The sequence below is a fragment of the Bufo bufo genome, chromosome 1 (genome assembly GCF_905171765.1).
Source record: "Bufo bufo chromosome 1, aBufBuf1.1, whole genome shotgun sequence".
NCBI lineage: Eukaryota > Metazoa > Chordata > Amphibia > Anura > Bufonidae > Bufo > Bufo bufo.
In genome coordinates, this window is record NC_053389.1 from 279392873 (window position 1) to 279405812 (window position 12940).

General features: G+C 41.2%; 1 protein-coding gene across 2 annotated transcripts in view; it reads right to left on the minus strand.

The window, feature by feature from the left end:
• Nucleotides 1-11963: 11963 nt before the first annotated feature.
• ITK (IL2 inducible T cell kinase) overlaps nt 11964-12940 on the minus strand; it is a 139948-nt gene continuing 138971 nt past the window's right edge. Inside the window, exon 17 of one of the 2 annotated variants that reach the window (XM_040439984.1) lies at nt 11964-12371. In XM_040439984.1, the coding sequence (XP_040295918.1) occupies nt 12300-12371 (72 nt within the window). In that variant the 3' untranslated portion in view covers nt 11964-12299. The remainder of the gene's footprint in view (nt 12372-12940) is intronic. The other variant, XM_040439993.1, reaches the window with a different exon arrangement.

Below are 12940 nucleotides of genomic sequence, written 5' to 3' on the forward strand. Positions count from 1 at the left end.
TGTATAAAAAAATGGGAAAAGTTGTCTTTTGCCAAGATATTTCTCTCACCCAGCATGGGTATATGTAAAATGACACCCCAAAACACATTCCCCAACTTCTCCTGAATACGGAGATACCAGATGTGTGACACTTTTTTGCAGCCTAGGTGGGCAAAGGGGCCCATATTCCAAAGAGCACCTTTCGGATTTCACTGGTCATTTTTTACAGAATTTGATTTCAAACTCCTTACCACACATTTGGGCCCCTAGAATGCCAGGGCAGTATAACTACCGCACAAGTGACCCCATTTTGGAAAGAAGACACCCCAAGGTATTCCATGAGGGGCATGGCGAGTTCCTAGAATTTTTTATTTTTTGTCACAAGTTAGTGGAAAATGATGATTTTTTTTATTTTATTTTTTTTCTTACAAAGTCTCATATTCCACTAACTTGTGACAAAAAATAAAAACTTCCATGAACTCACTATGCCCATCAGCGAATACCTTGGGGTGTCTTCTTTCCAAAATGGGGTCACTTGTGGGGTAGTTATACTGCCCTGGCATTCTAGGGGCCCAAATGTGTGGTAAAGAGTTTGAAATCAAATTCTGTAAAAAATGACCAGTGAAATCCGAAAGGTGCTCTTTGAAATATGGGCCCCTTTGCCCACCTAGGCTGCAAAAAAGTGTCACACATCTGGTATCTCCGTATTCAGGAGAAGTTGGGGAATGTGTTTTGGGGTGTCATTTTACATATACCCATGCTGGGTGAGAGAAATATCTTGGCAAAAGACAACTTTTCCCATTTTTTTATACAAAGTTGGCATTTGACCAAGATATTTATCTCACCCAGCATGGGTATATGTAAAATGACACCCCAAAACGCATTCCCCAACTTCTCCTGAGTACGGGGATACCAGATGTGTGACACTTTTTTGCAGCCTAGGTGGGCAAAGGGGCCCATATTCCAAAGAGCACCTTTCGGATTTCACTGGTCATTTTTTACAGAATTTGATTTCAAACTCCTTACCACACATTTGGGCCCCTAGAATGCCAGGGCAGTATAACTACCCCACAAGTGACCCCATTTTGGAAAGAAGACACCCCAAGGTATTCGCTGATGGGCATAGTGAGTTCATGGAAGTTTTTATTTTTTGTCACAAGTTAGTGGAATATGAGACTTTGTATGAAAAAAAAAATAAAAATAAATCATCATTTTCCGCTAACTTGTGACAAAAAATAAAAAGTTCTATGAACTCACTATGCCCATCAGTGAATACCTTGGGGTGTCTACTTTCCGAAATGGGGTCATTTGTGGGGTGTTTGTACTGTCTGGGCATTGTAGAACCTCAGGAAACATGACAGGTGCTCAGAAAGTCAGAGCTGCTTCAAAAAGCGGAAATTCACATTTTTGTACCATAGTTTGTAAACGCTATAACTTTTACCCAAACCATTTTTTTTTTCCCCAAACATTTTTTTTTATCAAAGACATGTAGAACAATAAATTTAGAGCAAAATTTATATATGGATGTCGTTTTTTTTGCAAAATTTTACAACTGAAAGTGAAAAATGTCATTTTTTTGCAAAAAAATCGTTAAATTTCGATTAATAACAAAAAAAGTAAAAATGTCAGCAGCAATGAAATACCACCAAATGAAAGCTCTATTAGTGAGAAGAAAAGGAGGTAAAATTCATTTGGGTGGTAAGTTGCATGACCGAGCAATAAACGGTGAAAGTAGTGTAGGTCAGAAGTGTAAAAAGTGGCCTGGTCTTTCAGGGTGTTTAAGCACTGGGGGCTGAGGTGGTTAAGTAATAAATATTTTATGAGGTATCACTTTCTGTTTTAAAAGCAAAGAAATAGAAATTTTCAAAATTTTTGGTAAATTTGGGATTTTTTCATAAGTAAAGGTGAAATATATTGAATCAAATTTATGACTATCATGAAGTAATGTGTCACAAGAAAACAGTCTCTGAATTACTTGGATAAGTAAAAGCGTTCCAAAGCTATTACCACATAAAGTGACATATGTCAGCTTTGCTCCCCCAATCGCCAGATGTTTTGAACTGCATGACGGGGAGATGCAGAGGCGACCGCGCAGGGATCCGGCGCGACGCGGGTGTCGGGGAGCAGGTAAGTATAATTTATACGGCCTGGGCATTGGGGGGTGGGATATTTTAGACTTTGGATAACCCTTTTACTTTTACTTTTAAGTGGAGGTTTCTCAAAACTAGTGTAAAAGAAAAGTGCAGGCATTGATCATAATAGCCAATCATAAACCTTAATGGACTCACTGCCTTCTCTTCACTCTTTACCTGCTCGCAGTCGACATCACAAAAGCGAGCAGGTGTAATTGCAGTTTCTCCCTCTCAGTTTGTTTCAAACAGCTAATTGGCGGGGTTGCTGGGAGTCAGACCTCCACTGATCTGTCTGATATTGATGACCTATCCCAAGGATAGGTCATCAATATAGAAAACTGGCCAACCCCTTTAACTTTGTATAGGTCTTAAGTATCTGATCGTGGGGGTCAGACACCTATGATCATCGCCAATTAGCAGTTTAAGAATGCAGAAGATATATCAGTTAAATCTCAGAAAACCCCTTTAAGGGATTGTGAGTTCTTCATCCTAGAACCCATCACAATATCAAGAAAGGGGGAACACTAAATAGTATAGAGTGTCAGATAGTCCATATACAGTAGCTAATGTTATATCTCCAAGAAGAAAAGAAGGACTATAAAAACAAATCACATGCACATCCAGTATCCAAAAATATAACAATCTTCATTCAAGGCACCAGAAAAAAATTAAAATACTGTATACAATAGAAAACCCAATGAGGGACCAGAATCCGTCCCTACTTAAAAATGTGCATCCTGTTCAAAAAAAGACAAACATGGGTGCGAAGCATTCCTTAAACAGCATATATGTGTCAACAAGGCAAGACATGACATCCAATACCAAAGATAATAAGTCTATACCCATAATATAATGCAGAATGTCCAGGCTACGGGTGTAAACATTCTGCCCCACATGTATCACCAGCAAATGCCAGCTTCCTCAACTACTCTAGCCACAGTTTGTGTGGCTTTTATGTTGGGACAAATTCTGGTCCCTCATAGGGTTTTCTATTGTATACAGTATTTTTTTTTTGTGGTGGCTTGAATAAAGATTGTTATATTTTTGGATATTGGATCTTCGATTAGTTTTTATAGTCCTTCTTTTCTTCTTGGAGAAAAATCCTAGAACCCCTGTGAGGAGGTTTGGGCTTCCTACAGGGAATAATCAGGTTTTTACCCCTGAAATAGTCTTTGTTAGAAATAGCTGATGTCAAAAGGGACTGCAGCTGACAAATGTGGAGTACTTTCATTACGATATACAGGCAGAAGGTCAGAGCAGGCAACAAACAGAAGGTGTCAATAACAGATTTCACATAACTGAAGAGCATCTACTGTATATCTACAGTACAGAAACCCAAAAATACCTTATTGTTCAGGTGCTGGGCATTCAAAGAAAAATCCTTAAAAAGGCTTATGGGGGTAGCCTAGCGTGCTAGTGAATTAGGATGTGTTCACATTTCCATTTTTTACATGTGTGCTAGCCGCATTGTTCATGGACAGCTCACTTAGGCCTCATGCACACGACCGTTCCATTTTTTGCGGTCTGCAAACCGCGGATCCGCAAAACACGGATGGCGTCCGTGTGCGTTCTGCAATTTGCGGAACGGCACAGACAGCCTTTAATATAACTGCCTATTCTTGTCCACAAAACTGCGGCTCCGATGCGGACCAAAACAACGGCCGTGTGCATGAGGCCTTACCCAGTAATTTCAGTGTATTTGTTCACACATCGCAGACATGCACTATGTTGGTCCATGATGCAGACCAAACATGCCTATCGAATTCTATAGGTCAGTGAAAAAACACAGATAGTATCCGTGTTCAGTGATTTTTGATGCACCATTGGTAGGAGATACTCTGGAGATGAATTTTCAGCTGAGCAGTGTCTATGGAATACAGATGACACACGGAGGGCAAAAAACATACACAAGGACCAAACACAGATTCTTCATGGACATCTTCACAGATGAAACACAGATGGATTTTCCACGGACATCATACGGACACGGATATGTGAACGTGGCCGTAGTGTGCTCTGGCCCTTAAAAAAGCCAGTTGTCAATGAGAACACATAAAAGCAGAGGTTTAGGCAAGAAGGCAGCAGCAGTGAGTGAGAAGACTAGCAGAGTTATCACCATGTTACAATCAGGCATCTGACCAAATTATGTCTCTGGCACTAGCAGGTCACTTTCTGGAGTATAAACTCTGAGGTGAGGAAGTACATAGGTTTTTTTTGCATTTGCTTTCAGAGTCTGTGTTATGCAGGTACTGATTATTGGTTGACGAGGTATTCCCCTCTTGTAATAGTGTTTGTTAGGCCTCATGCACACGACCGTAGTTCCGGTCCGCATCCGAGCTGCAGTTTTTGCGGCTCGGGTGCGGACCCATTCACTTCAATAGGGCCGCAAAAGATGCGGACAGCACTCCGTGTGCTGTCCGCATCAGTTGCTCCATTCCGTGGCCCCACAAAAAAAATATAACATGTCCTATTCTTGTCCGTTTTGCGGACAAGAATAGGCATTTCTACAATGGGCCACCTGTTCCGTTCTGCAAATTGCAGAAGGCACACGGGCAGTTTCCATTTTTTTGCGGACCGCAAAAAACGGAACGGTCGTGTGCATGAGGCCTTACAGTGTGAAAAAAGACAATGCAACAGCACTCTGCAAACCAGATAAAGTACAATAATGCCATAGACACAAAAAACATTCAAGTGCTAATGCTACGCTTATTTATTAAGTGAGATGCTTGGCAAATGCATTTTGTACAAACTAAGGCGATCTCTGTAAGACGGGAACCTGTTGCATTGTCTTTTTTCTCTATGTTTCTAGCCATGGCAGCGTGCACCTGCGCACTGGGATGTGCTGATTAACCCCCTTTTTTTTGCAAATTTACAATGCTGGTGATGTGGGACTCCAGCGAGTCGTGCACTCCTGATTAGCCTGTCTGCCCCATAGGCTGATTTCAATTAGTTTCAGTGTAAAGCTGTGGCCTGCTCTCACTACATTCATTGGAAGACGTCTGGCACCAGGAGAGGTATGGAGTGCGCTCGGCATGCATGTTGGTACCTGCATCCGCAGGAAATAATGGAGGCCTTTATGGCACCAAAAATGGTAAAAGGGAGAGTGGACCCAGCATGCATGTGGATCCAACACTTCCTGAACTTTATGGTGGCCATTATGGCGCATAACAGGTAGTATTTAGTGTTAGGTTCCCATCTTACAGAGATCGCCTTGACGTTTGGCAGACGGGCTCAAATGTTTTTGTACAAAATGCATTTGCCAAGCATCTCACTTTATAAATAAGTGTAGCATTAGCACTTGAATGTTTTTTGTGACTATGGGAACTACAGCACAGCTGCATTCATGTAAATAGGGCTCCACTGCATTTCCATGTGCAGCGGCGGGCAAGGTGCATCACTATGCAGGGAAAACCGTGAAGGAACTGCGCTTAAAAGGTCACTTCGTTTTTACAAAAAAAAAAAAATTTATATGTCAACACATGAAAAGTTTTCATTGGTTGGGGTCTGAGTGCTGGGACCCCCACAATTGCTAGAACAAAGAGAGTAAAGTACTTGCATATCATGCTCTCTATCTCTATGACATATCAAAAGTCATTACGCAACATGAGAGAAAGAACTGAGAAAAAGTTCATTAAAACAAGTGTATTCAGTCAAAGACACATAAAAACTTTATTAATAACATATTTTACATGAATAGGAAGAAACAAGAAAAATTTATGAGAGAGAAGGGGATATAGACCAGTGGTACCACATTCACTTATTATAGATTGCTTACTCCTGAAAAAAAAAAATTATATTCAGACATTTTATTTTCTAATAAAGTTAGATGATAACAAGCTTGGCTGTGATTTCCAGAGTTTAGAAAGATATATACTGCAGCCAATGGCACTGCTTAAAAGAGTAATTTAGCCCCAAAATGTACAGCCATATTTTGATAAATCAGAAGCGACAGCTGCACACAGTGTCCAATAAGAAAACCGAAACATGCCAATATCAAAGTGAATAAAACATTATACTAATTAAAGGCAGTTTATTTCCGGTTATCTTTCGAGGGAGGAGTGGGTAGTGGGGCCACTGGGGGTTGATTTGGGGGTGGGGAGGGGGAAGGATTGGGGTTTGTTAAAGTACTTGACTGAGATTCTTGAACATTGGACATCTCACATGCATCTCTTATGTATATTTAATCATTTTTAATAAAGACAAAATAAAAAACAAACAAAAACATGACAATATTTTGGCTGCTACTCTAACTTCTATTATTAATACCCTCATTGACAAAAAAAATAAAGCACTAAGAAGGAGTCCAATGAAACTTTCTATGTGTGAATGTAATTATATATGTAAATGATTACAATATTAGAGCGAAAGGATAAATTTATTTGGGAACACTAATTTGAGATACGGTTGGGCATGGATTCATACAGGTTCCATATGGCATCCTGCGGCACATTTGCCCACAGATATTACAGCTGGGCCTGTAGCTCTTGTACAATCATAGGTTGCCGAAGTTGGTGTCCCAGCTGCTCCCATAAATGCTCATTTGGGGATACATCTGGTGATCGAGCAGCCAAGAAAGTATCGCAATCTGGTGGATACATTTTTAGGAAACCCTTGCTGTGTGGGAGATCATTATCCTGCTGAAAAATGCTGAGATGTTAGTGCCCCCAAATCACAACTAAAGGTGACTGACTGTCTTATACGATGGTTCCCCAGATAATCACAAAGCAGTTGGGGCAGTGCGTCACTTCACAGGAAAGGCAAGATTGAAGTGCTCACCATGAGGCCTCCATAATCAAACCCAACCGTTGTGGGATGCTAAATAGAACCTGGATTTATCGCTAAAGATGATACATTTCCAGTCCATAGCATTCCAGGTTCATTCACAACACCACTGCAAACAAAAGCAACAGTCACTGTCAGGATGTTTACTGGCCACCTTGACACCAAATTTCCTTCAGCTAAGCTCTTGGAAATGCTACATGCAGAGACAGGGTATATGTAATGAAGGTGCCACCTGTATCTAGATGGGGGAAAACTAAACTGTGGGAGCTGCTTGTGCCTGGCAGATCAAAAAATCCTCTCTACTGGTGTTCTGTCATGACCATCCGTTGCTTGTTCGCCGTGTGCATGCCCTCATGTAACCACTGCTCCCAAAACTTCCTAACAGCTAGGACACAACGGCCTAGATGGCAGGCAATTTGTCAAAACAACCATCTTGCTTCTCTCAGTCCCCTCTCAAAGTCTATGAACTGGCCAAAATGTCTTTAGAGGCATGTATAGCAGTCAACGATCTCTCACCAATAGGTACACTATCCAAAAGTAGCCTCTTAGAGCAGGGAAGCGCTTTTACTCCCTCTTTTGGCAAGACCCAGTGTCTAATCAGACCACAATCATTTACATGATCTGAGTCTTGCAGCAATCCAACATTTCTATCTGGGTTTATTTTGTTTGTGAATGAGTGTATATGGCCAATTTTGGGTGAAATCCTCTGATCTGTAAATGGGATGAAAAAAATACTTTTTTTTCTTTTTTTTTTAGTAAAACACTCTTTAAAGGGGTATTCCCAGCTGATATCGGAATACCCGTCATATTCAGCACCCAGAGTGGCTGGAGTAACACCAATGCTACACTGTGAAAGTGAGCTATGGAAACAGTATAACACAGGGACCTGAGTTGTTTCCATAGCTCAGAGTTATGGGTGTAGCTCACTGTGCTGGGCTGTACTGTAACCCTAGTCTCTTGTGACCACTGCATACGGCGGGTAGTCGCACCTTATGGTATACCCCTTTAATAATATTGATAAGAGGCCAGTTTAGTTTGAGATGAAACAGTATTGCCGCCTCCATTTTTTTTACAATATTTTTTCAACTACCGGTATGTTGTATGTATATTGTATCAGTGGGGCCCCGAATGCTGGAACCCTTATTCATCTCTAGAACAGGGGTTCTCATTCCCCACTGTTCTGGAGCCATTTGAATGAAGCAGTGGTCACGCAAACAGACAGATGGAAATAGCTGGGTACCCCCTGTCGTAAAATACTGGTCTCCTTTTTGCCGCTGTTCATAGCCAGCTTTCTGGCAGCAAGGCAGGGGTAGAAGATTAGAATAAGATTACCGTAGTACAGGAATGACCCGGTTATGGTTAGCCTAATTGCTATAGTGTCAAATGACAAAAAAACTGTGGACATGTGTCCTATTACTGCAAATAATTTCTGTACAAAAAAAGCCTTACTGAATAAAAACATAGATTTATTGCAAATAGTTCAATGGCCCAGATTTACTAATGTGTCTGCGCCAAAACTCTGTCTAAAAAGTGGTGCAAATTGGCGCACCTATGTGGAGATTTATCAAAATTGGTGTAAAGTAGAACTGGTTTAGTTGCCCATAGCAACCAATCAGATTCCACCTTTCATTTTTCACAGCTCCTTTGGAAAATTAAAGGTGGAATCCGATTGGTTGCTATGGGCAACTAAGCCAGTTTTCCTTTACCCCAGTTTTGACAAATCTTCCGACATGCCTGATAAGGAGGTGGGGCTTAGTGGAAAGGAAGCAGGGCTTCATGGGAAATGGAGCAGGGCCTAAAATGCAACATTTTGCACCAAAATTCTGGTGTAAAATTCTGTTTCAAAGTAAGCCAACCAATAGTTGGTATACAGTCAGAGAAAAGTGTCTGTCCCTGCAGCCTAAGCCCCTGTGATAAATCTGGTGCAGGTCTAGACAGCCTGTCTAAGCTTATGCCATCTTTGGGATTAGTAAATCCGGGCCATCACACACCTCCATACGGTATTTTGAGGGCTAAAGAAACATCACCTCCACCATGCTCACTGTTCCCTCACTGACAGTGTGGCCTCTGGGGCCTTCAAGCATGAAAATCTGAACAAGCCTTTGTAATCCCTATGAGTACACTACTGTAGAGAGGCGCCACATTAAAAATAACACGTATTAAATAAATCCAATGATGCTACAGCAATTTACACATGACAGCGGTTATGTGCCAAAGACAAAAAAAATAAACATTAAAAATAAAATATGAATAGTTGTTACTTGTAATGCATTTATAGCATAGAAGATAAATACTGTACTACATATACAACGAGTGAAGATGATCAACTGATCTCTTAAACAGATACTTAGTAGCAAATCTTGCAGTACCAGGCCTGGCCAGCAGGCGGCACAGCAAACTGTTTACTGTGGGTGCAAACCCTAAGATTTCATCACTTTTTGCTAGCATTGGAAGTGTGTTACATTCTTAGGACAAGGTAAGGGGGGAACTAACTCTCCATAGGGAGAGAGCACCTTAATCAGTGTGAGGAGACTTATAGGCCATACATGCTCCTCTGGAATTCTGGGAGGAAGGGATGTGAATGAGCTCTTAACAAGCTCTGCCTCTAATGCCACCAGATGTAAGGCAGCTATCCTATAAGTCAACATTCAGCTCTTAAAATAAGCCTTGAGACATGACTTGGATATTAAATAAGCCAGCACCTCATCTGCAGACAACTGTTTCAGGGTGATCACCCCTCATCAGTGCAGAGCAGAAAGTACTGGGTGAGAGGCCTGTGTCCAGGTAAGGGGAGAACTGACCCCATGCTGGGTATAATTACCAGATGTTGATTCAGTTACATATTTATTCCCAGAGAATTTTTGTACAGTCACTCAGAATTGAGAAAGCTCGCTGGAAGAACGAGTGAAACGTTTTCAAGAAATCTACAGTACGTCCAGTTGCCTTGATTTATTCTTTACAGATATACCATGACCTGGATAAATGAGAACCTTCACAGTCATAACTCTCCTTAGGGAGAGAGCACCTTAATCAGTGTGAGGAGACTTATAGGCTATACATTCTACTCTGGAATTCTGGGAGGGAAAGGATGCAAATGAGCTCTTAAAGAGCTCTGCCTCTAATGCCACCAGATGTAAGGCAGCTATCCTATAAGTCAATGTTCTGCTCTTAAAATAAGCCTTGAGACATGACTTGGATAATAAATAAGCTAGCTGTCTGCAGATGAGATGCTGGCTTCTTTAATATCCAAGTCATGTCTCAAGGCTTATTTTAAGAGCTGAACGTTGACTTATAGGATAGCTGCCCTTACTCCAGATCTGATCTTACATGCATCTTAAAAGGGATATAAAAGGAATCACAGTAAGTTGGGATGTCACCACTGAGGAAGGGGAAAGGAGATCCCCGAAACGCGCTTGGTGCTTTTCAAAGACATCCCCAACAAGAGACCCCCACTGGAAGTTCGTCTATTAATATCTGGAGATATACAAAGAAATTGGAGCGCTCCAAAGATAAAGACCCGGAATTTCAGCCATTTAAACTGGTCAGTACAAGTATAAGTTCACCTCTCGCGATATTACACCCTGATCGTATAACCGGATCCGAGATTTGTGGATAACGATCGAGAGAGACCAGTGATGAACGAACCAGGTGGGACGCTAATCACTGAGAACCACGTGAATAAATACCGTGAGTAAAAATCAAAAGGATCAAATATTGGGACTGCAGGATAATCGACATTCACCTGTGAGTAAACACTTGGTGTCCGATTGGATACTTTATTGAATATTTATATCGGACAATTCTGAATATTTGAAAAGGTGCCTTGCATGGATTTTGCAAGTTACATTGCATATAAGAAAGGAATGCCAATACTATTATAAGGAATAGACTGACACTTTTGGCTTGCGATATTTTTGCACATTCAGAACGTATGGTCCCCTTCTTTTTGGACTTTTTTTGAGTTTTTATTCAAGTTTTAGATTTTAGGTATTTTTAGGGATTGATATTGTTTTCGCTGCAGCGATTGTCATTTTAATATTGTATTGTAATGTTGTATTTTAATATATTTTGCCAATTAAATATTGTGTAACAACACTATTACTATTGCTCTATTTCCATGCGAGGGAGTGCCAGTCTCATACTATATAATATATACTTTTTATTAAGCCAATACTCACTGCTCTGCACTGATGAGGTGCAATCACCCTGAAACAGCTGTGTGCAGATGAGGTGCTGGCTTATTTAATATCCAAGTCAAGTCTCAAGGCTTATTTTAAGAGCTGAATGTTGACTTATAGTATAGCTGCCTTACATCTGGTGGCATTAGAGGCAGAGCTTGTTAAGAGCTCATTTGCATCCCTTCCCTCCCAGAACTCCAGAGGAGCATGTATGGCCTATAAGTCTCCTCACACTGATTAAGATGCTCTCTCCCTATGGAGAGTTAGTTCCCCCCTTACCCAGACACAGTCCTCTCACCCAATTAAGCCAGTACTCTCTGCTCTGCACTGATGAGGGCCAATCACCCTGAAACAGCTGTCTGCAGATGAGGTGCTGGCTTATTTAATATCCAAGTCATGTCTCAAGGCCTTTTTTAAAGGGAACCTGTCACCTCTACTATGCTACCCCATACTGAGCATTTCTAAATGTTCATTGTGTTACCCTAAACATATAAATTACACTTTTAATTTCATTTGCAGACTAATTCAATAAGTATTATGCATTTTTGTACTTCCCGCCTTTTATGCAAATTAACATTAAAGAGTCATATCTTACTTGTGCGACTAGAGAAGAGTCATATTTTCAAGCTCTGACTCATCTCAGGTTAATTTGCATATGTATCAAATATTTTTTTTACACAATAAAAGCACACAGAGCTATGGGGACTAGGTATTGGGGATGTGCTAGCGGCCATCTAGCAACCCATGTCCTCAGCTCTATACCCAAAATCCAGGTGACAGGTTCCCTTTAAGAGCTGAACATTGACTTATAGGATAGCTGCCTTACATCTGGTGGCATCAGAGGCAGAGCTTGTTAAGAGCTCATTTGCATCCCTTCCCTCCCATTCTTAGGACATAATTGGGGAGATTTATCAAACTGGTGTAAAGTAGAACTAGCTTAGTTGCCCATAGCAACCAATCAGATTCCACCTTTCATTTTCCAAAGGAGCTATGAAAGGTGGAATCTGATCGGTTGTTATGGGGAACTAAACCAGTTCTATCTTACACCAGTTTGATAAATCTCCCCCAATGGGTTGCAAGTCTGCCATATTAACAACATTTCTCCTTGTAACACCTGACAGCAGCAGACCACTGCCACATGACGCACAGGCTTTTCACTGCTATATGGTGCAGTGCTGGCATAAACACACAAACAAACATAAAGGACTTTCTGATATCTTCATTCAGGTCACATTTCTATATCTGCCATATCTGTGATGTCTTTCATCAGATGACAGAATGATGGACGGTGCTCTGGATTCTGCAGAGAAATGGAGTTAGTTGTAAATGAAAAGACATTTCTTGAAGCATCCTGCAATTTGACTGTATTCCTTGACAATCTGATGCCTATGAGGACTCGCTGATGGAACAAGCATCTACAATACTATTGAAGGTGCCCCTACACTGTTCTGGACCCCGCTATTCTCTACTTCCTGGTGATCGGTTAGGAGTAGTTAAGTAAGTAATTTTTTTTTATTTTTTTTTATTTTACTTGTAATCCTCTCTGGCACTTAAAAAATCCCAAGGAAAGTCCCTTTAACTTATGGCTATGTTACCAAACCAAGCTTTCTACTTTTGTAGAGCTTAGCCTTAAGCGACGTTCACAGGATCTGATAGATGTGGGTCCCCATCTGGGACTCATCCCCTGGCTTCTGTGAAGTGACTGCTTAAAGGGCATCTGTCAGCAGTTTTGTACCTATGAACCTGGCTGACCTGTTACATGTGCGCTTGGCAACTGAAGGCATCTGTGTTGGGCCTCTTGCACACGAACGTGTGCGCCCCGTGGCCGTGCTGCAACGCACGAACACCAACTGTGGGGCAGCCGCAGTG